The following is a 24304-nucleotide window of genomic DNA, read 5'->3' as shown; positions in this document are numbered from 1 at the left end:
TTACCACCCTTAGCCGTACTGGTTGTCGCTGTGGAAATATTGCTAGTAGTACTAGTGGTTAAAGTAGTAGTTGTAGCAGTAGTAGCTGCCACAAATTGCCTTATGTTGAGCCGTACACCATGAAAGTTTCCACTTAATACCCAAAGCCATTCCTGAGATGCTATTGATGCGCCCTTTTGACAACCTGCATGCATATGATATTTTTTTTAGTCCATAACTTCCCTCAACATTCCCTGAAAGCTTCCCAATAGCAAATCGCATGTGTAAACAATGGATAGATTTGATAACTTACAGCCCCTGCCCCAAGGGCTGTAGAGGTTTATTTCATCCCCAGAGTCATAGCTATTGAACCTTTCAACTACTTTTTTTTAGCCTTAAAATGCTACGAAAGGGTAGCCCAGGAACCTTAACTTTCCAAAACTTTTCACTAGTTATAGATTAGTAGCGAAAAAACTACATTTGATTCAGCTCTCGAGCGGTGTTGTGAATAAATCTGTTATCCTTTATAATGAACGGAAAATGAGTATGGAATTTGAACATTGAAATTATTTAGCGTATTTGCCCGTTCCGAACTTCCTTCGGTATAAATTGGAGAGGGGAGCAGAAAATTCTGTTTTTTTTTCTCCAATCTCTCGTGAACTTTTGGAGCTGACTGATTTTGTGAAGGGGAAGAACATGTTATGAGAAAGGATATCGAATCGGATGCTTGTTTTAAACGCACTGAGCCTAATACTACTACTACTATGAACTGCAACACCAAGCCGCCTGAGACAACACAGCTAGGCACTTTTCTCCTTCCCAATATATTGAAAGCCTATTTCTTTAAACCCTCTAAAGAAGGTTCAATTTCCCTTAAATCTTTCCTTACGACATTTTTTCATCCCGTTCGGGGATGCGGGATCCAAAACAATCTGTAGGCAATTCCTCTCGAAAAACTCTAGCAAATCCTCTTCCGTTTTCTGGAGTGCGTATGCTTCAAAACCATACTTAACCACTTTTATTTTTGTTTCTCGTCATGCTTGCTTGCTTTACCGCTCTTCGCCACTCCCTTTTTCAGATCAGATGTTTTCTCCATTTCGCTTCCTTTGCTGACTTGTTACACTTCGCAGCATCATGTTTACTCCCGCTGATGGAAAGAGCGCCTTAATGCCCTCAACTGCCGTACTCTCTTTTGACTGTGGCTTAAGTGTAGTACTAGGTTGCATTCCCCACGAGGATCCTATATTCTCGGGGTTGGGGCGTAACATATTCTGTCTCCTTTGATTTCTTTGACTCCTCTGACAGCATTTCGCCTCGTGGTTTTGACTATGACAAATATAACACGCTTTCGACTTTTCGGGGTAGAAGTCGTTGATTTTCTTCTCTCTCAAGCACCTTGAGGGATGGCGCTTTTTTAAATTTTCTGATGGCTGTTTTGAGCTGACTGATATTGTGAAGGGGAAGAAGCTGCTGTGGGAAAGGATATTGCTTCGGATGCTTGTCTTTAAGACACTGAGTCTAATACTAATACAACTACTAACAACTCACTACAGCACCAAGCCGCCTGAGGCCAACGCAGCTACTCACGCTCCTTCCCCTTCCCAATATAATTAAAGCCCCCCCCCCTTTACACCCTACCAAGAAGTTACCATTTATTTTAAATCTTTCTTTGTGACATCCTCCCGCCTCATTCCTTTGGCCCTAGGCGGTTGGTTAGCAAGGCCGATCTATGGCAATCTTTCATCCACAGAATCTGTTCCAGCCATCTCAACCTTTCTCTTGTTAACCCTAGAAAGCAGGATTGAACCACATTTTTCGTACAGCTTACTTTCAGTCATTTGGGTACCTAGAGCAATCTGTCGGCAATTTCTCTGGAAATTATGTAGCAAATCCTCCTCTGTTTTTCCCGAGCGCTCAAGCTTCAGAATCATGCTTGATTACTATTGTCACTGTAGCTTCTAATATTCTAATCTTGGTTCGCAGACTTATCTTTCAATTTTTCCAGACTTTTTTCAACTGTAAAAAAACACCCTGGGTCTTGGCTCTTCCAATTTTAACACCTTCACTTTTTACATCTTCACTTACTGTCTTTACAAATAATATTAACTACATAAGTGAAGCTCTCCACTTGATCGATTTTCTTGTTACCCAACATCGCCTCTTCACGTTTATTTATTTCAAGCTTTAGTGACTTATTCTCCCTAACGCCAATTCCAAACGTATTTATGCACCCTGAACTCACTAAACTTCTGAAAATTCATTCATTTTGCCAACATTTTCATCTATAATATATCAGTTATCTGCATAATCTGAGCCTAGGACAGCTTCGATGGATGCGTCTAAAGCATATGCTTGGACTGATTCAGAAAATAAAAACTGGACCTATTTCTAGCATCCCTGTTTTCATGATTAAGTACGCCACAGAGGTTGAGTGTCTGCGTGAAGCAGCCTATTATAGTTTTTCGGCAAAAATGAATGCTCTTCTACAAACTCCTTCAAAGTAAATATACGGTTACCGCTTATGTAAGACTACCAAGGAACGCTGCTGCTTCTTTTCAAGTTGAAAAAAATAAAAAAAATCAAGCGACAATCGCTATCACTTCGACATCGCGGGATTTTGACAGTCTTTGAAACCTAAGTTGGGATTGATAAATTTGCCGGTTATGAATGTGTTGAGAATATTTGAATCTCTGGGACAGGATGGTAATGAATATAGACTGTGTCACAGAAAGTTGTTTCTATGATTCAGCTTGGCTTGTATTGTGTGGATAGGATTTCAAGATTATGGACAAGAAGTTTTACGGAACTTTGAAAGGGATTAGTAACTACTTTGTCCCGTCTCTGTTCAAGAAACTTTCTGGAGTTGTTAAACCCAATTGAGTTGGTAGCTCCTGGTGTGTCAAGATTGCTTTAACGATCCAAAATCTCTCATTTTTGCTCCTACACAGGAGGTTGGAAGTCGAATGTATTCTTATTTTTGTTTTTGAATTTAAAAAAAAAATCCGAGTTCTGTTAAAAATATTGGTCTCCTGAGCCCCTAATTAATAAGTGTGCCATTACGTCCCATGGGTCCTCGAAATACCCCAGTTCTCATGAATACTGCAAGGACAGTCCCTGTACAAGTTCTATTCAATGTGCAAGTTTTTTTTCGTGTGTTTTGTTTATTCGTAGTTTTTTTTCTTGTTGTACTCCATTTTTTTCCTTTTGTTAGTGAGCAAGAAATACACTTTTATATGATGAGTGTTTGATACTCTCTTGCTTTTCTTTATTTGCATTTATTTTCACATTGGTATTATCGCATGGTAGAATAGAAAAAAAAAAAAAAATTTGTTTGGCTCGCAGTGCCCGGCTATGGATATTTATTATTTTATTTAATTTTTTGTTATCTAGTAGGCCACCTAACTTGTTAGCTTAATAACTTTTAATAACTTTCAATTGGATTTCTGTGAAGGCTCGTTTCGCAATACTTTTCTTTTTGTAATTTAGTACTCGAATGTCTCTATAATTAAAAATATTGACCTCGACATCAGTGTTGTTTTTAAACCTTACTACTTATTAATATAGAGGGTAATAAGTTTCGAACATATATTGAGTTTATTACTGGCGGGGCTATTATATTTGATTTATGCTTCTGTAGTGTTTTCCTATTTCTCTTTGAGTGTTTTGCTCTTTTTTTTTGTATCCTACGTAAAGATCAGATTGTGTACTAGATCTTCTTTTCAAGATGAACGGTTTACCCCGCGATAAACTGAAGTTGAATTGAATGTATTAAAGAAAAAAAAAATTAAATACAAAAATAAAGACTAAAATTCCGTTGCAAAGCCAAATGCCAGGTAAACACGAGAACACGCGATGAAGGAAAACAACATCACTGCACAATCAAACCATACAATTAAAGAAGAAAGAATAGAGGGATAATTTGATGAGTTAATGATATAGATAGATGAGTTAATACGGATATCAACCTTAACAACTGATACCAGGTCTAAGAGAGATAGGACAGGAGAGACATAGAGAGAGGGAGATGGAAAGAGAAAGAAAGAGAGACCTTTTTTTTCAGAAGAGACTATTTCACAGTATCTCTTGAAACTACCATACATAGCGACGAATACCACACTGCCTTTCCATATCAAACAAACACAACCTAGAAACAATTGGGAAATTTTCTCAAGACAATGGAATTCAATTCAGTGAATATATAGGCCCTATGTCCAAGGGCCGTCTTCAGCACAACACCAGATATATATATATATATATATATATATATATATATATATATATATATATATATATATATATATATATATTCACTGACTGTTTTACTTTTTAAAAGCTGCAAGAAATTGATTATAATACGAACGCCTAATCAGTGGGCGAAAGCATTTTAGCATTGTTTGGGCCAAATTGCTGTTTTACGGGTCCCAATTCTAGAATTCGGTATTTTTTGGTCGTGTGATATGTTATTCAAAAAGGGGACTAGATCTTTGAGTTTTGCATTTGCGTGAACTCTCTTAGAATAACCTATGTTTACTAGTTTGATACAGTCACCCAAGACAAAAAAAGAAAAAAGCACATGTATGATCATCCTTCTGTGAAAATACGAAATATAAATTGTTTATGCATCTTTTCTAGGGTTCTCATGTATATTACATTTCATTATAATATTTTCATTTTGATTGTATCTCTTTTGGGGGGAGATTACCTGCTTTTTTCCTAACATATGTATACTAGATTTTTATTTGTTAATCATTTTTGATGAACAATTTTAAAATCAATAAACGTTGCATAGATATAACCTGCGTAAACAATAGATCTTGTTACTGTCCCTGTTGTAAATAATACTTCACTTATTAGAGTTTCGATTTCTATTGACAATGGTAACTTTAATTTACAACTTGTTACTACGAATGTTTGATCCAAGGCTCTTAAATGAAGAATGTCTATTTTTTGAGTTGCCATTGTCTATTGATAATGGCAACTCTTTAATTTACAGCTTGTTACTACGAATGTGTGATTCAAGGCTCTTAAAGGCTCTTATTTCTTAAAAGTGAGGGCGGCTATCACATCCTCTTTCAACCCCTGTTCTTACATTCAAATCATATATTCGTAAAATATTACCTCGAGAATAATATGATCATCCACTGTAAAAGTCCTTCCCTTCAGATTTTTCTCAGGAATGGGGAGAGGAGGGTTTGAAGCATCAAAATAGAATTCCAGGATCATCATTTCCACGATCTTCTAGAGAAGTTATTCGAAAAATCTTTTACAATGATTCTCCCTCCCACTTTTGCGAGACAAAAACATGAAAGAAATCCTTTACGTTATATTTAAATATTCAAATTACTAAAGTGTAATATCAATACCCGTATTACAGAGGTGGCCCAAAAAATACTCCTCGGAATGAAGGAAGATTTGGGACTAAGCTCTACTCCCACCATCCCAAAACCTTCTTTCTACTTTAGGTTTGGTTATCTGAAGGATCACAGAAGCTTAGAAAGTTTGGCCATATAAATGTTCTACTTGAGTTTTCAGCCACCCTCCCTCTCTCTCCCACCCAAAGAAAGATCCACTGACCCTCCTCCATAATAGCTGATACATGAATATACACAACATTACTTAGTTTTGTGAAGCCTCTTTTTATCAAAACTCCGTTTTCTAAGTTTCGGCTATTAGTAGCACGAGTCGACTCTTATTTACAATTCATTACTACGATCTTTTTGATTTGGGAAACTAAATAAAGATAACAAGAGTATATCTTAAGCCTTTATCAAGTACCTAATAATGTGTAACGTGAGGCTGGATTAGTGTTTGAGATATAAGCTTTGATATAGATGGACGAAAATATAATTCATATTTTTCTTTATTCCAAAACTCCTAGAAGTTTTTATTTTGATAAATTTGCTCTATGTTGAAATGCAAAATATTCATCGGTTATTTCTTTTTAAAATTGAAGAAGTTTTTTTTTAGAACTTTTAACGAAATTGTTAACGCATTTCACAATGACTGTGCAGTTGAAGTGCGCTACGGAAAGCATGCCATCCTGGGGGATCAAACTTAGGACTTCTTGCATACTATACTAGGTAGGTGTGCTGTCATCGGACCTTGATGGCAGGCAAAGAGAGTCAGATGACTTGGCAGGCAGTTCAACACCCCAGGATGTAGATTACTAATTGAAGTCTTCTCTATTTCTGTGTGTCCACACGTGAAACTTGAAAGAACATAAAGTCGCTGGTTGCGACAAAGGTAGTCTTTACAGAAACTATATATTTTTGTTGTTGCTCTAACTAGACTTTTTTTTAAGACAAGGAAAAGAAAAATCAGTGAAACGGTTAGGTACAGAAGCTTATATGAAATTAAAAAGATCCATGATTGCTATGAAAATGATATTTCTTTTTATGCACTTTTCGTACACTTTGTGGGTCGTAGCTCTTGTTCTTGTATAAATATTTATTTATTTTTGAAAATCAAGCGTGCTAAAACTTTTTCAAATCAAAAGGATTCAATGTCTTTTGTCCTTTTACTGTAATTCTTCTTTTGGTAACTTAACAGCTCGTAGTATTCCCATGTTTGTTTGCATTTTTAGGAATAAAACTTTGATGTTTGGATGGATGTACGTAGAAAGAGGCCTGGACTGGTATAAGCAACTTCTTTCTCTTGCTCTTCCTCTTGGGGAAGGAAATCCTGACCCACAGCAGCTTGAGTCCATCAATCCAAGGAATTGCATTGGAACTATTTTGTCTTTGAATGGACATAGGAAATATTTCTGTATATATCATGCTAAACATCTTGAGGGACAACAAAGGGCTGCATACGCAGAAGTAAGTTCAGTTATTTAAACATTTTAGATAAATCATTCGTATGAATTACTGAATAAAAGTCTGAAAATAATTTGTGTTTGATAAAAAAAAACACCTTTATTGTTTACTGTCATTTATTTTCTTCTTAAAAAATAGTTTATATAAAATTACTAATCATTAAAAGTGTTGAATTCTACCTAAAATTCGAAAATTCCAAGTAAAGCATATGAAGTAACTTTGCTTTTCTTTCATTTTGGTTAAAATCGTCTAAAAAAGGAAAGAGTTATTAAATTCTAAGCACATATTAAACCGCAGGCTAATCCATAAGAACTCATTTTAGAATGGGGCTTACCTTGATTTTTTGCCTGTTTTATTATTATTTCTCTTTTAGCTGTTTCATTTATTCTAGTCTATCTATTTCCACACAAGTCAAAAATTGTAAGAAAAAATAACAGATACTACCAAATTATAGTTATATATGATACCGCACCTGGGGTGGAGGGGGGGGGAGTTGACTATAATGAAAATTCCATACTTGATGAAAAAGCAATCGTTTTCTTAGATATTTTAAAGTCTTTAAATGAGTAACTAATGTATATATGTTTATGTGTATATATGTTTTTTTGAAAACATTGGTATTTTAGACTGTTTTAGTATTGTAGGTTTGTTTTTTCTTTGTCTAGTTCAGTGGCACCTATTCACGAATATACTAGGTAAAAAAATTAAATCAATGTTAACACAACTAATCTAGAAAAAATAACACCCAATTATTTCTCCTTATGTGAATTTGGTATGGGAGGATTGCATTTCCGCGGAGGGGAGGATACCCTAGACACTGTTCACTTCACCAAGCAAAGATCAGTACCCGGGAGGTTTGCCTACAAAAAGCTATTTTTTAATTCCAACTTTTTTTTTCATTTTCTAGCTTCATTGAAGGAAATGATTATTCTCAATATTGTTTTTCCATTTCTTTTCATTTTCAACAACGAAAAAACATTTTTTTTTTATTTTCAGCAATGAAAAAATAAGTACATTTCGTTTAAAAAAAAAGTTTGTTTTCAAATTAAAATAAGGAATAAAATTAAAACTTAAAACTAATAGAATTTTACTCCGTATATGAAAGGGGTTACTCCCTCCTCAATACCCCATTTTTTACGCTGAAGTTTTTTGGTACTCTAAAAAACTTCTTAGTCTAATTGAACGGCCCTTATGGTTCAGGAGTCGTTCTCAAGGAGTTGTGACAAAGAGTCAATTTTTACGGTAAAGATCGGAGTATTGATGAGGGGGGATACCCTTTCATATACTGAATAATTTTTGTTCGTTTTATATTCCTCCTTAATTTCAGTTGAAAAAAAGTTTTTTTTTAAATTAAATTTTTTATCGTTTTTTAAACAATGTCAGGAAATCCTCCCCCTCGTGTAAAATTTCTTCTTGAAAATGCCTCCGGAAACTTTCCTCTCTGCCAAAAACTCTCCTCATGGAAATCGTCCCACCGCCAAAAATTCTTCTCCAAAAAAATTCCATGTATTTTTCAATAACAAATACTCTTTGCGAGCGATAGGCAAATTGAGTAACTTAGTGCTGGCAGCCCTTTCCCCGGGGACTATGTTGGGAGGGTCATCTCATACCCAAAGGCACATTTATCTGGGCTTTCAACTATGCTGAATTTGATGGCTATCTCAAAGTTTTGATCAGATGCCTTTGATGAAAAGGGGCTTGGATCTTTTATGTCAGAGACAACGCTATAACGTTGCCTATGGTGGAGGCTTTACGACTCCAATGTTTTATTGTTTATCTATGTTTTATCTGAGGCACTTCTTACGGAAGAAATCGTCGCATAGATCTTGGAGGGGGTCTTTCTATTGGAAACCGGAAGTTCTAATGCCAGTTTTAAGAGTCAAAACATATCCAAGATCAACTAGCCCCCCTCCCACACCTTTTTTCCCCAAACCCATATGGTAAAAATTTTGAGATAGTGATTTTGTTAACAATAGTTAAAAGATCATAACGAAACCTCCTATGTTTAAACCACCCCCCAGGGCCCGTGGGCAGGTGTTTTAAGTTATGCCCTGGCGGCATGTATGGTTCTTACAGAAGGGTTGCTCGTATAAACCTCAGAGTGGGCTCATTTGATTTGAGATATAAAGTTCTAGTTCCCTTTTTGAGAGTCAAAAGAGATCGGAGGACAACTATCCCCCCTTCCTTGCCCTTTTTTCCTCAAACCCATCCGGTAAGAACTTTTAGATTGTCATTAAAAAAAAAAAAAAAAAAAAAAAAAGTTCAAAGATTATATAACAAAAACTTCGGGTTCGACACAACCTCCCAGGCCCGGGGGCAGGCGTTGTAAGTTATGTCTTGGGAGCATATATGGTTCTTATAGAGGGAGTCAAAATGGATTGGCAGGTAACTAGCCCCCCCCCCCCCAAGCCACTTTTTCCTTAAATGCATCTGATACAAATTTTAAGACAACCGTTTTGTTAAAAATAGTTCATAGATCAGAAGACAAAAATTCAGGTGTCGACACAACACCCCAGGGCCCGGTGGCTGGCGTTGTAAGCTATGCCCTGGGGGCATATATGGTTCGTATAAAAGAAAAGCTCGTATAAACTTCAGAGAGGGCTCATTTGATTGGAAATTAAAACTTCTGGTTCAGTTTTTAAGAGTCAAAAGAGATCCAAGGTCAAATACACGCCCCACACGCCTTTCCCCCCCAAACCCATCCTCCAAAACTTTTGAGATAACCATTTTGTCAAACATAGTTCAAAGGTCAGATAAAAAAGACTCCGGTGTCGATATAACCCCCCAGGGTTCGGGAGCAGGCGTTCTAAGTTATGCCCTGGGAGCATATATGGTTCTTATGGAAAGGATGCTCGTATAAACTTCATAGAGGCCTCATTTGATTGAAAATTGAAAGTTCTAGTTCACTTTTTAAGAGTCAAAAGAGATCGGAGGGAAACTAGCCCCCCCCCCCCCACGCCCTTTCTTCCCCAAACCTTTCCGTTACAAATTTTGTGATAGCCATTTAAAAAAAATTAGATAACAAAAACTTCGTTGTAGACACAACCCCTCAGGGCTTGGGGGGCAAATGTTGTAAGTTATATCCTCGGGGGCGTATATGGTTCATACGAAAGGGATGCTCGTATAAACTTCAGAGAGGGAACATTTGATTGAAAATTGAAAGTTCTAGTTAACCTTTTAAGAGTCAAAAGAGATCCGTGGGTAACTTGCCCCCAACGCCTTTTTCCCCCAAACCCATCCGATGAAAATTTTAAGAGAGCCATTTCTCAAAAAATAGTTCAAAGGTCAGATAAGAAAAACTCTTACATGGACGCAATCCCCTGGGCATATATGGTTCTTATGGAAGAGACGCTAGTATAAACTTCGGAGAAGGCTCATTTGATTGGAAATTGAAAGTTCTAGTTAATTTTTTAAGAGTCGAAAGAGATTTGAGGGCAACTAGCCTCTACGCCCTATTTTCCTGAAACCCATCCGATAAGAACTTTGAACTATTTAAAAAAAAAATAGTTCATAGATCACATAATGAAAACTTTGGGGTTGACATAATTCCTCAGCGCCTAGGGGCAGGTGTTGTATGTTATGCCCTGTGGGCGTATATGTTTCTTATGGAAGGGATGCTTGTATAAACATCAGAGAGGGCTCATTGATTTGATATTGAAAGTTCTAGTTCAATTTTTAAGAGTATAGAGAGATCCAAGGTCAACTAGCTCTACTCACGCCTTTTTTGTTCCAAGCCCATCAGATAAAAATTTTGAGATATCCGTTTTGTTAAAAATAGTTGAAAGGTCAGATAAGAAAAACTCCGGTGTCGATACAATCGTCCAGGGCCTAGGGACAGGTGTTGTAAGTTATGCAGTCGGGGCACACTTTGAGAGTCAAAAGAGATCCAAGGTCAACTAGCCTCCCCCCCACGCTGTTTTTCCCCGACCCTTTCGGTAAGGTTTTGACATAGCCATTTTTTAAAAATAGTTCAAAGGTCAGATAAGAAAACTCCGGTGTCGATACAACCCCCCAGTGCCTGGGAGGAGGCGTTCCCCTGGGAACTGGGGGCATATATGCCCTCATTTCTGCCCTGGGGGGCATATATGGTTCTTATGAAAGGGATGCTTGTATAAACTTCATAGAGGCCTCATTTGATTGGAAATTGAAAGTGCTAGTTCACTTTTTAAGAGTCAAAAGAGATCGGAGGGAAACTAGCAGCCCCACGCCCTTTTCCCCAAACTCATTCAATACAAATTTTGAGATAGTAATTTTTTAATATACTTTAAAAATTAGATAATAAAAACCCTGGTGTCGAAACACACCCCCAGGGCCTGGGGGCAGGCGTTGTAAGTTAGTTCCTGGGAGTGTAGGCTATATGATTCTTATGTAAGGGTTGCTCGTATGAAACTTTGGAGAGGGCTAATTTGAATGGAAATTGAAAGTTCTAGTTCACTTTTTAAGACTCATAAGAGACCGGAGGTAACTAGCCCCCCCCCTCCGCACTCTATTTTCCTCACACCCGTCCTATAAGTACCTTGAGATAGCCATTTTTTAAATTAAGGACAACTAGCCCCTACGCGCCCCTTTTTTTTCAATTGCATCCGATAAAAATTGGAGATTGCCATTTTGTTAAAAGTAGATCAAAAGTCAGATAACATAAAATTAGGTGTCGACGCAGTCCCCCAGGGCCTGGGAGCAGGTGTTGTAAGTTATGCCCTTTGGGTAGGCTATGTATGGTTCTTATGAAAGGGATACTCATATAAATTGTAGAGAGGGCTCATTTGATTGGAAATTGAAAGTTATAGTTCACTTTTTATTGGTCAAAAGAGATTCAAGGTCAACTAGAACCGACGTCTTTTTCCCTAAACTCATCCGATAAATATTTTGAGGTAGCCATTTTGTTAAGAATATTTTAAAGGTCAGATAAAGACTCGAATGTCGATACAACCCTCCCCCCCCTTCAGGTCCCGGGGGAAGCTGTTCTAAGTTATGCCCTGGGGGTATGTGTGGTTCTTATGGAAGGGATGCTCGTATAAACTTCATAGAGGCCTCACTTAATTGGATAGTGGAAGTTCTAGTTCAATTTTTAAGAGTCAAAAGAGATAAGAGGGCAATTAGATCACTAGGTTCTAATATTAACACTGTATTAGTTTCAAATATTTGTCAGTTTTTACTTCCCCACCTCAACCATAGCGTTGCTTTGTCGAAAGCTTCGACGTTTCAATTTCATTGCTCTCTAAAATTTGCTTACACGAGAATGTGTTGCTTTGTTTTGGGTACGATAGTTCGAAAAATTTCATTCACACCAGGTCGATTGAAACATCCAATTTTTCTCTGGCTTAGAGGAAAAGAGATGATTGTGATGTGAGTCTTAAATAGCAAACTATTCCGATTCTGTGAATTTTTGTTTCAGGAACAAGATTCTCTTTTATTCAAATGTTTCCAAGTCCTCAAAAGGTTTTGTGTCATTAACATTTATGCCTCGTTAAGCTGATTTAATCGAGGAACATTCTGGTTTAAGCTTTTTTATGTTTTATAATGTAGATTTACATCACCTTTTACAAAAATAAGAACTAAAAAGCGTTTAGTTGCGATTATGTTTTGGGTAAGAGTCTACGGGAGGGATTGAATTTCAGTGGGGAATATTCGTCTGATTCTAGAAATTAAAGAAAGTGCCCTTCATATTTTAATTACCCATAGATTTTGTGTAGTATTTTTTTGTAACGTTGGTTTTTCTTATAGACTTTCCCAATTAACCCCCCCCCCTTTAGAATCAAAATTCTGGATAATAACGAGCGAAAAATGCATTGTGCATATTTATTCTTCCAAAGCTCTAAAATTTCTGACCAGTGCTATGTAAACTAAATCGTATTGCAATTAGCAAGGTTGTGTATAAATTAAACCACTATAAGAAATTTACTGTTTTAAAAAATACAGTTAAGAGACAGAGTCAAACTTTAGCGTAAAGAGTGGGGCGTTGATGAGGAAGCAGCCCCTTTCATATACGAAGTAATTTCTGTTCGTTTTAAGTTTTAATGTCGCTCCTTACTTTCCGTTACAAGAAAATTGTTTTTTTTTATTTAATTTTTGAACGTTTTGAATCAATGCATGTTTGGATTTTGGCTCTCCGCAGATAAATAATTAAAACGAAATTTGCCTTTTTTTTGGGGGGGGGGGGCTAAATGGCTTTCTCATAGTTTTGATCGAATAATTTTGAGAAAAAAGGAGCGGGGGAGGAGGCCTAGTTGCCCTCCTTTTTTTGGTTACTTAAAAAGGTAAATAGAACTTTAATCTTTTTACAAATGTTTTTATTAGTAAAAGATATACGTAACTTACAAAATAGCTTACGTAACGAACTTCTATACTCTCATGTTTTTATTACGTATATGAGGGGGTTCACCCCCTCGTCAGTACCTCACTCTTTACATTAAAGCTTAAATTTTGCCCCAATTTCTTAAGAATGACCCCTGAACCACAAAAGCCGTAGAATATATAGTTAAAATTACTAAAAATACTTTAGCGTATAGAGCTAGGTATTAGGAGGAGATGAGCACATCATATGCGTGATAATTTCTGTTCATATTAAGTTTTAATGCTTCTCCTTACTTTCAGTTGAATTTTTTTTTTCATATTTATTTTTCATTGTTTTTTTTAATAATTCTAGAAAATCCTCCGTTCCTTCATGAAAATTTTCTTCCCCCATGACAAATTCCTCCAAGGAAAGTTCCCCCAACATATTCCCCTCTTCTCAACCCCACCCCCAACCTAAAAATCCCCCTGAAAACGTCTATACGCTTCCAAATAACCATTACTATATGTAAGCACTGGTCAAAGTTTGTAACTTGTAGCCCCTGCCACGGGGACTGTGGAGGAATAAGTCGTCCCCAAAGACATAGTTTTAAGTTTTTTGACTATGCTGAATGAAATGGCTATCTCAGAATTTTGATCCGGTGACTGGGAAAAATAATTAGCGTGGGAGGGGGCCTAGGTGCCCTCCAATTTTTTGGTCACTTGAAACGGGCACTAGGACTTTTTATTTCCGTTAGAATGAGCCCTCTCGCAAAATTTTAGGACCACTGGGTCGATACGATCACCCTTGGGAAAAAAAACAAACAAACAACTAAACACGCACCCGTGATCTGCCTTTTGGCAAAAGACATAGAACCTAGACAGAGACATAGATATAGTTAGACATTAAAACAAAATTTGCATATTAATTTTTATTTTTTTGGCCAAATGGCTTTCTCATAGTTTTAATCGGAAGATTTTGAGAAAAAAGGAGAGAGGGAGGAGGCCTAGTTGCCCTCCAATTTTTCGATTACTTAAAAAGGCAACTAGAACTTTTAATTTTTTACGAACGTTTTCATTAGTAAAAAATACACGTAACTTACGAATTAACTTACGTAACCAACTTCTATATTCATATTTTTTTCATGCGTAGGCTATATGAGGGGGTTCACCCCTCGTCGATACCTCGCTCTTTACATTAAAGCTTAAATTGTGTCCCAATTCCTTAAGAATGACCTTTGAATCACAAAGGCCGTAGAATAAATAAATGAAATTACTAAAAATACTTTTGCGTAAAGAGTGAGGTATTACGAGGAGGTAAACCCCTCATATGCGTAATAATTTCTGTTTGTTTCAAGTTCTGATGCTGCTCCTTACTTTCAGTAGAAAAAACTTATTCACATTTATTTTTTCATTTTTTTCAAATAATGCTAGAAAATTCTGCGCCTCCTTCATTAAAATTCTGTTCCCCCATGAGAAGTTCCTCCGTGGAAATATCCTACCGCATAACCCCCCTCAACTCTCTCCCCTAAACTCAAAAATCCCCCTGAAAACGTCTGTACACTTCCCAGGAACCATTACTATATATAAACACAGGTCAAAGTTTGTAACTTGCAGCCCCTCCCACGGGGACTGCGGGGGAGTAAGTCGTCCCCAAAGACATAGTTATTAGGTTTTTCGACTATGGTGAACAAAATGGCTATCTCAGAATTTTGATCCGGTGACTTTGGGGAAAACATGAGCGTGGGAGGGGGCCTAGGGGCCCTCCAATTTTTGGTCACTTAAAAAGGGCACTAGAACTTTTAATTTCCGTTATAATGAGTCCTCTCGCGACATTCTAGGACCACTGAGTCGATACGATCACCCCTGGGACAAAAAAAAAAAAAGAAAACAAACAAACACGCATCCGTGATTTATCTTCTGGCAAAAAAAAAAAAATGCGAAATTCCACATTATTGTAGATAGGAGCTTGAAACTTCGACACTTTGGTTCTCTGATACGCTGAATCTGATGGTGTGATTTTTATTAAGATTGTATGACCTTTAGGGGATGTTTTCCCCTATTTTCGAAAATGAGGCAAATTTTCTCAGGCTCATAACTTTTGATGGGTAAAACTAATCTTGATGAAATTTTATATTTAAAATCAGTATTAAAATGCGATTCTTTTGATGTAACTATTGGTATTAAAATTCCATGTTTTAAAGTTTCTGTTACTTTTGAGCCGGGTCGCTCCTTACTACAGGAATTGTTTGATTTAAATTTGAAACCTCGAATAAAAACTTTTTCCAGGAAATGATTACAAACCCTATCTTGCTTATCAACAAAAACGTCAAATTTCCATTTGTCATTGACTGGGTATATAGAAACTAAATGAATGAATTATTAGTATAACTAATTAAGGAACTAATCTCTGCTATCTCTGCTTTGAATTCCGTCTCTTTTTATATTTTTAAACATTGCACTATTTTCTCACCTGTAATTTTTCAGTTGGTGAATATACAATATTTTTACTTCATGCAAACAATATAGTTTAAAATAGTATAAATATATAGCAAAGCTTAGTAAAATGTACAAGTGGATAAAACAGTTGCTTTGCTTGATAAGGCATGAGGTACTTGAATTTGCTCATGGTGTGTCGAAATTTCAGGGTGTAGGGGGATCCATCAAAGCGAAGCAAAGTTTTATTAATGGAAATATTGTAACAAAAAGGAGATCAAGGGATCACCCACTCTGTACCACCTGGTGTATATATTTGAGCACCGCTTGATTACCACACGTAGTAGACTTCCACCACGCCATGCAGTAAATCTTCTCACGCGGTCAAACGGGATATACCTCAAACGGTATTTGGGTGGCCGAAACACCTCTAGGTCAATGCACACTCTACGATACCTCTCAAAATATACTATCGGAGTTCTATACATGCATTAAAAACAGCATATCACGTGAGACCTTAATATTTAAGTTCAATTTGTCACTCTCTCAAGCCTCTCCCTTGTAAATATCGAACCACTACATAATAAAATTTGATACCCCTCTCCAAACTTTATGAAAACATTCACTTCATTAAGATGAACTATAAAAAAAGCCTATACTGACAAGTGACCTTGACTATCGTGAAGAGGGCTTTGATATTTTGTGCGGTAAATTTGTTTATAATTTGTTTAAAATGTACTCGGAAAATTTTAGGAATAGGATTTGAGATGAGGATAGGAAGATGAAAATGTAAAACTTCGTCAAGGTGACAACAATCAAATATCTTCTCATAGAGACAACAATTGATTAACATGTCACAGAATTTAAATATTTTTTTTCCCACCCAAATGAAGTAACTGGAGGGAAATTGCGAGAAAAATAAAGTGAATCCAGGTATCATAGATGCAAATGGGCAAATATGAAAAATGTCCACAATGCACTGAGAAGTTAGATTTCTACCATGGAATCTTGAAGTGTATTAATTTTTTTTATCATAGCAAAAATGAACAATTGTTCTGCGGTGGTAACACTATTCTGTGCTGCCTGTGAAGGAAAAATAATGAAAGGGCCACTAATAATATAGTCGTAATAATACATAGCACAGAGAGGAGATGGGAAATTGATAAGACAAGAGAGTGGATAGAGAAAAGAAAAAGAACGATAGAGGAGAAAGAAAAGAAGGGGGAGGAGATAGAAAAATAAAAAGAGAGAACAGACAGAGGGGAAAAAGAGTAGAAAAGCAATGTGAGACTCAATTAATGGCAGCAGTTGATTAGTTCTCTCTATTTCAGGCTAAAAATAACGGACTGCGCCGTCGTATTGGTCGCTCACGTGGCCAAAAAAAGAACGGTGAAGATTTCCTTGGGTTTGAGGATTCAAGTTCAGATAGTGATCGAAGCTCCGATGTAGAACAAGGATTATCCAGTCCTGATGATGTTGTAAGTTAGCCTGCATATACTTTTAAATAAAAGAAGTAAATTATTCTGTTCAATAATGAATTATCTCGACCCTTAATATTACTGCCTTGTTACAGCCAATATTACAACCTTGGTTCATATGTTTCCCTTTTTGTGTAAGCAATAACTTCGCTCAAATGGGAAAGACTCGTTATTTTTAAATTAATTTTTCAATTAGTTTTTTCTATCACAATAAAGAGTAGAAATTAGAAAATTAGAAATCTAAGATATCAACCCTAAAATGAACAAAAATTTTAAGTAATTATGAAGGCAAGCTCAAAGAGTACACAAATTACCCCACTCATGGGTGGCCCCCCCATCAAACTTCTTAAAAGCTAGGTTGTCATTTGTTCTTTACGGAAAACAAAATAGATTAATTAACATGACAGTTTTGTTTAGTTTATTGTTTCTTCTCCATACCTTTGATAGGAATAGATTTAGAAGGAAGAGTGACAAAAATATTATCTTTTTAGAACAGTACAGCTAAACGCACTGTCACAAATGTTTTATATGGGTAAATTTAACTACAAATAAGTCTGATTCTGCCTACTCTCAAGCCCTTGAAAATCTAGAGTTTATAAAAGCTATTTGTGCTTTGTTGTAAGTAAAATGAGCACGAAATAGCGCAAATCGAAGTTGGAAATCGAACAAATTGAAGTCGAATTTGAAATCGATGTTTTAAGCTAGGTTCGAAATGGCAAAATAGCTGGAAACGGGGCATTGGGCCCCTATTTTGATAAACTAGTTCTTTTAATCTTTTATTCTTTTTTGTGAAATCGGCCCAAAGATTTAAGACATAAGTTTCAAGCTGAAAAAAAAACGAAAAAAGGGTTTGGTCCCCTTTATTTGGTGTCTTGGTCTCTAACCATTTTTTTTTATACATTAGGTTCCTGTTGGCTTTGTGGCTTGCGGGTATAAGTTTCAAGCCGCTCAAAAAAAAAAAATACAAGTTTTTTGGCCCTTTGATTGCATCCCAAAATTTTCTTTGTTTCTTCATTTTGTCCATTGTCTCCCCTTTGCCCAGGGAATTACCGATATGAGTTTCAAGCCGATCGAAAAATGACCCTTTTAGGGTCCCTTTTTTAGATTGTCCGTAACCTTAATCTACTATTGTTGTACACTAATTTTCTTTGCCCCGGAGGATATGGATGTAAGTTTTAAGTCGTTCAGAATAAATCAAATGTGTTTTTCTACTTTTTGAATAAAACTTTTTTTCGCTCATGCGTCTTTGGTCATTGGCCCAAGGACTTGGGATATAACTTGCAAGCACGTCAGGAAAAACAAAGCTTTTTGCGGGGCTCTTTTTTTTTAAGGAGACCGTGTCACCAGCCTAATTTTTGTATTTTAGGATCTATTTAGATTCTGTATCTTAAGTTTCTAACTGATACGAAATGAAAAGTTTGTTGGGACTTTTTGGGTCACTTAAAATTCTGTTGGCCTAGGAAACAATCTTTGAAGGTTCCAAGCCGATAGATAGACAAGTTTCTACACGCATGTCTTTTTTCTACAAATAACTCTTTATCTGTGATTATTGCGTAAATTGAATATTTTTTTATAATTGCATAATTTAGGCCCCTTTTCCCTGTACGTGGATCATCTCCTCTGTGGCGGCATACCTGTTGGGTCATCTGACTATTCTTAGTAAAATAGTTAATAGGAAATTGTGGTCCGATGCCTCTGAAGGGGTAATGGGGATGCATATGGGTAGAAAACTGCATGGAAGGGAGCTGATTCTCCTTCGATCACTTTTGGTCCTTGAAGAGGGTACTAAAACTATTAGTTTCTAGTCAAACGAGTTCTATCCCAAGTTTCTACGACCATCTCTTCTCAACAAAGTTTAGGGAAATGCCTAGGCTGGGAAACCCAACCAATCTCGGGTTCTATTCCAAGTTTCTACCACCTTCTCTTCTCAACAAAGTTTAGGGAAATAAGTATTATATGGAAGACATTTCTATCTCTACTTGTCAATGGTAGTACATTGACTCTGATGAGCATTTTTATTAGAAATTTTCTGCAATATTGCTTCTAAAGCCTAAGGGATGCTTCTACTGAGGGTTTGATGATTTTGAAAAGTAGAAAAACTGGATCTTATAAGGTATCCTCCGTCATTATCAGTTTTTTTTTTTATGTCTCTGAATAATTTACACTAGGTTAAAGCTTAAAATGAATCAGAGTTAAAGGTATCTCAGCCCAAATGCCTGTGTACACAAGTATTTGACTGATCAATAGGAGAGGGATGGATAGAATGCTCACTCGGATGAGATTGGTAGGAACCTGATGAACATAGATGTTGGCTTTCTAGAAAGGAAGTAGAGTAAATATTTGTAAGAATGTTTTAAACATTTGAAATAGTTTAAGGAGAATAATATGAAAAAACAACGTCTTGTTTCGCAAATAGAAGGAAGGTTTTCTACTTTACCGGCTCTACCTGTTTTCTAAATAGTAAATAATCTCACTCCTCTGTTTATTAGCCTGTAAGCCCGTCGTTTGGAAGAAAAATTAGACCTTACCTCTAATACAAATAGTACTTTAACAAAATTGCTTGCTAATTTCTAGCTTTTTTCTTCTTTTTTTTCTAGCGGCTAAGTTTTTCTCTTTTGCTATTTAAGTTGGCTAAAATTTTCAAAGCGAGATATATGAAAGCTATTTATTGTTTCTTATTTATGTAGGAGCCGCTGCTCGTTGATGACTCATCAAGCTTTATATTCGTTGAACGTTTATTAGACGGGCTATCAAATTGGTTAGATAGGCTATTTGAAGGCACAACTCATCGATACCACGTCAACTATTGGCCAGAATTTGGCAACAAGTAGTTTACCGAACTGCTAGAATCTTCGGAATTGCTGCTTCATTTGGCTGTGTGGAAAATTCCACCTAAAGGTTTTTCTACTTAAAACCGAGAAAGACTTTGAAAACTAGTATAATTTGTGTTTTCTTCATATTGTCAGTTATTTGAATTTTGTATCTTAAAATTTAAGACTGTATCCTTGTAAATATTGGGGCTTGATCGGGGCCCTGTTTCAGCATGGATAAGTGAGGGACATATAAACCCTTGTCGCTTAATACTGGCCCTGATACTGCTAAAACAAGTTTTTTCCTTGGAGTTTTTTTTTCGATTTTTGTGTCAAGGATTGATCTTTTTGTAAAAGTTTTTTGAAAATCAAGGACAATCATGTCCTCTTGTAATACACAATAACTAAGATAATAAAATTGCTTCACATAAAAGTTTTGAGACAAATCTCCTGTTTTTATCAATCTGTTCTGTATTCACATTTTCATTACCTTCCAGGTTCCTTCAGTTTAATGTTTCTGTTTTTTCCTGTTACTACTAGTGCTATTTTTTCCTAGTCAATTCCTAGTCTATATGATCTCAGCTGTGTTTTTTGTTGTTGTTCGAATAAATCGAATTAAACTTCAGTTTTGCTGGTACCTAACCACGTATTTATTTTTCTTATCAGCTGCATTCCATTGCTATGGGAGTTCCGTAGCTTTTTGAACTTTTACGTTGGCGTCGTTACTTTTTTAAACCCTGTCATAAATGACAGGCGTTTAAAATATACCAGGAACTATTTCACACTTACCTAAAGTATGATGAAGAGTTTTTCACACGCCTCCGCACTTTTCATTTTATTACTATTTTTGCCACGCAGAAGGGATGCTTCGTAGTTTCTGGAAAAACTGCAATAATGGGCCCATGATTTTCAGGCAGAATTTATATTTAGTTTCGTGACCCTCTTTTTCATAATTCTGTTTCTCTGAATGATTTGAAGGTTGGTGAGTTTAATGAGTTGAATTGCTACTATTTTTGAAGTGTTACATTATTTTTCATAATTCTTTTTTCTCTGAATTGTTTGAAGGTTTGAATTAGCTCCAAGATCCAGTCTTTGAAGACTGTGCTTGGTAAGTTTTAAATCATTGACGCCTTCAGTGTTTCTTAACAAATTTCAAAGATCGCTTATTTATTACTGATCTATTGAGTCTTGATTTTAACTTTTAGAGAGTTTACATTGAAGCAGTGTATTCTATGTTCATTTTGTAATAGATCTTTAAAGATAGGTTGAAAAGAAAAGCACATAACCAACCCACAACCGTACTTCCGACAAAATCTCACGACAGACAAAATCAAAGACCTTGCAATGCGCGCTTAAGATCCTTTTCTAACCTGAACTATAATAAAGTAATACGAGTATTAGCCATTTGACATTGCCATGCGTATTGGCCAATTTGACAGCTGATACACTCAGGAACTTTTAAGTTTTGGTTTGCTATAGCACTAGCAAGAACTCGGAATCAAATATTGAATTATCTGTAAGAAGCTACAAACCTGAGAAATTTTCTTCTTCTTTTTAATGGGTAAAAGACCGACAAAAGGGGAGATATCTCAATTAAAACTACACCATCAATATCAGTATTTTAGAAAACCTTGTTGCCGAAGTTTTAAGCCCCGATTTGGTTCTGAGAAGGATGCAAATTTGCTTTGTTTTGTTTTGAATGTTTATTCCTAGAATGTCAGAAGAGACCTCATTAGATGAGAATCGGAAGATCTAGTCCGCTTTTTAAGTGACAAAAAAGATTGCGGTACCGCACAGTGGCGTTTTCTGCTTTTTTTTTGGCGCAAAACAGCAATTTCGGCCCAAAGAGGGCCAAAGTGCTACCAAGTTAAAATTTTGATAAAGTGAATCAGTTTACAATTTTCAAAAATAAACTATATATTGAGCTTTCCAGTTAAAAATGTCATAATGTCGGGTCGTCATGTATTCGTTCCTAAAGAGACACGCAGTCAATAAAAATAACTGGCCAATGCGAAATTATTCATTTAACTGAGTTGATTCATTTGAAGTTTCGAAAAATTATATACAGTGACAAAACTGATCATCAACTTTTTTCGAGCAAGGTCAATGGATCGTTCTGGGGCTAAGGGGCTTCCTGAAGCTTCAAAAAGTAAATTTGTATGTCAAAAAATTTTAAGTTTCAGTGACCTTTCAAATGAATATGGAAAGAAGAAGGAGGGGGAGGATGTAGAATTGAACTCATATACATATAATTGTAACATACAAGATTACATTCGTACTGCACAAAAGGGGAAGGTTTGGGGTGGCATCCATATAAAGTAGATTTTTCAAAGAACTAATGGAAAAACGTAAAAAAATTGAAGACCCTAACATTCATTATTGATATTTTAGACGTCTACCTCTTCCCTCATGAGGGATATTTGTAGGTGTGGGCTTTTTCGGCGTTGATTATCATTCTCCACGAATTGCTGTGCATATATTAAACCTGAATGTAAAAAACTGTCGTTGAAGAAACGGTAGTAGCCTTCCTTGCATTTATGAGAGACTTGAACACAATAGTCAGAAGTAATAAACTGTAAGTAAAGAGCGACCTTGGTAACCGAAACCAAAACTCTGGAAAACTAAGCACATATTATAATGTATGTAAGAAAAATACGTTGTTAATGCTGATTCTTATCATGCAAAATTTATTAATTTTTTAAGTTGTTCAAAAGCTGCAAGCATATGAAAGTTCTTATAATAGTAGTAACAAAAGTTAGAGGGGTGCAATCTTGATGAAAATAATGCAACAAATATCAACATGTATGAGAATCCTGAAGCTACTATCTAAAAAATGAGAATGTTCGTATTTTTCCAGAGGAAAATAGTGACGCATGTAAGTTTTTTTCCTAAGTGATGATTGTTTCGAATCAGTGGTTGTAGACTATTGGAAGGGGGGTATTAGGAAAAAAAAAATTAAAGATCTATTCTTCTTTTTATGTTCCAAGAGATCTTTTCACGGAAAATTGCCGAATTCAAGCATTTTGCCCCATAAAATAGCAATCTTAAACCCGAACAGACCGCAACGTTATCTAGCAAAAAATATGAAACTCTTGGAAAAGGTACCTTCCAGTCTCAGAGGTCATCGTCGCTTCTGGTATACAGTTAACAATGTTTTTCAACTGAAGGTAAGGGGCAACATTAAAACTTTAAACGAACAGAAATAATTCAGTGTGTGAGGATGGCTGCCCCATTCCCAGCCCTCGCTCTTTACGTTAACGTCTGGAAGTTCTTTTAAAGCACTCATGATTCAAATTGTACCGCTGTTGTTTTTGTGTAGTATTTCTTAAAGAATTATAACAAAAAGTCAGACATTAGGGTAAAGAGTTAGGGATTAAGAAGGAGCAGCACCCTTATATGCGGAATTATTTCCGTTCATTTTAAGTTTTAATGTTATTCCGTAGTTTTAGTTGAATTTTTTTTAGGTAATTCCTGACCGTTTTTCAAATCATGCCGGGAAATCCACTTCCCTCCCCGCGTGTAAAATTTCTTCGAAAAATTACCTCCAGGAAACTTTTCTCTCCACAGAAAATTCTTTCTTTGGACTCCCCTCCTGAAAAATTTCCTTGTGTATCCCAATGACAAAGGATCGGACAGCCTCCTCATAAACTGAATAATTTCTGACCGTATTTACTTTAACATTGCTCTTTACATTTTAAACAAAATACTGTTTGTTTATTTGATAATGCTCATAGATGACTTTCTATAGTGTGACCATCCCGTACTGTCATTATTGGTCGTAAAAAAAAGTCAATTTCTTCTGATTACTAGGGAAAAACTCTTCAGTGCATTTGGAAATAAAAACGTCCATTTTCAAAGCTTTATAAAATAATTTTTCTCCAATTAAACGAATGTGTTGACAAAAATTAATTCCTGAAATCAGTTTCTAGCTACAAGAACGGCAATTGAAGTTCAAAACTGCAAACCTGTTGAGCGACAAAATCAAATGTCAGCAGAAATCTTTCCTCCCAAAATTTTAAACTACATATCTCTAATCCTCCTTTCCTTCTTGTATTTCATGTGTTTTGATTTTGGTGATTTTCATACAAACCAGCGAAATTTTTAAAATTAAATACTTAGTTGTGTTTGATTTTTAATTGAAAAATATGACCCATTGGAGGATTTTCAATTGCGGTTTCTTTATTTTGAGGGCTCATGATCCGACAATTATTTTTAATATACTTTCCTCACCGTAACAATAGAATTCCCCAGCTGCGGCCTGAAAAAGAGGATCATTTCATTGCTCAATCGTGTATTGGGGCTTGAATAACTTAGCATCACTTTTAGGGCGTTTATACATGCAATTCTTTCAGGCTATAGCCCAGACTTGACAAAAGTTAATAAAGTAGGGATTCAGATTGAAAGTTCTTTTACTTCTATACTTCCTATTTTGCCGCCCTTGGCATAAGCAGTGTAACAAATTTAACCCAAACATCACGGGAGAAAATACTATCAATGAGGATATAATCATGTATTC

General features: G+C 36.0%; 1 protein-coding gene across 3 annotated transcripts in view; it reads left to right on the top strand.

The window, feature by feature from the left end:
- LOC136030237 (dnaJ homolog subfamily C member 16-like) overlaps window positions 1–24304 on the top strand; it is a 95493-nt gene that overhangs the window by 65340 nt on the left and 5849 nt on the right. For 2 of the 3 annotated variants that reach the window (XM_065709062.1, XM_065709063.1), the window contains exons 11-12: window positions 6563–6797; window positions 16832–16978. In XM_065709062.1, coding sequence (XP_065565134.1) covers window positions 6563–6797; window positions 16832–16978 — 382 coding nt within the window. Of the gene's footprint in view, window positions 1–6562; window positions 6798–16831; window positions 16979–19665; window positions 20431–24304 lie in introns of those variants that run through there. The other variant, XM_065709061.1, reaches the window with a different exon arrangement.

This window comes from Artemia franciscana, chromosome 8 (genome assembly GCF_032884065.1).
Source record: "Artemia franciscana chromosome 8, ASM3288406v1, whole genome shotgun sequence".
NCBI lineage: Eukaryota > Metazoa > Arthropoda > Branchiopoda > Anostraca > Artemiidae > Artemia > Artemia franciscana.
Note: the sequence above shows the minus strand (reverse complement) of the source record. Positions and strands in the feature narration are given on the sequence as shown.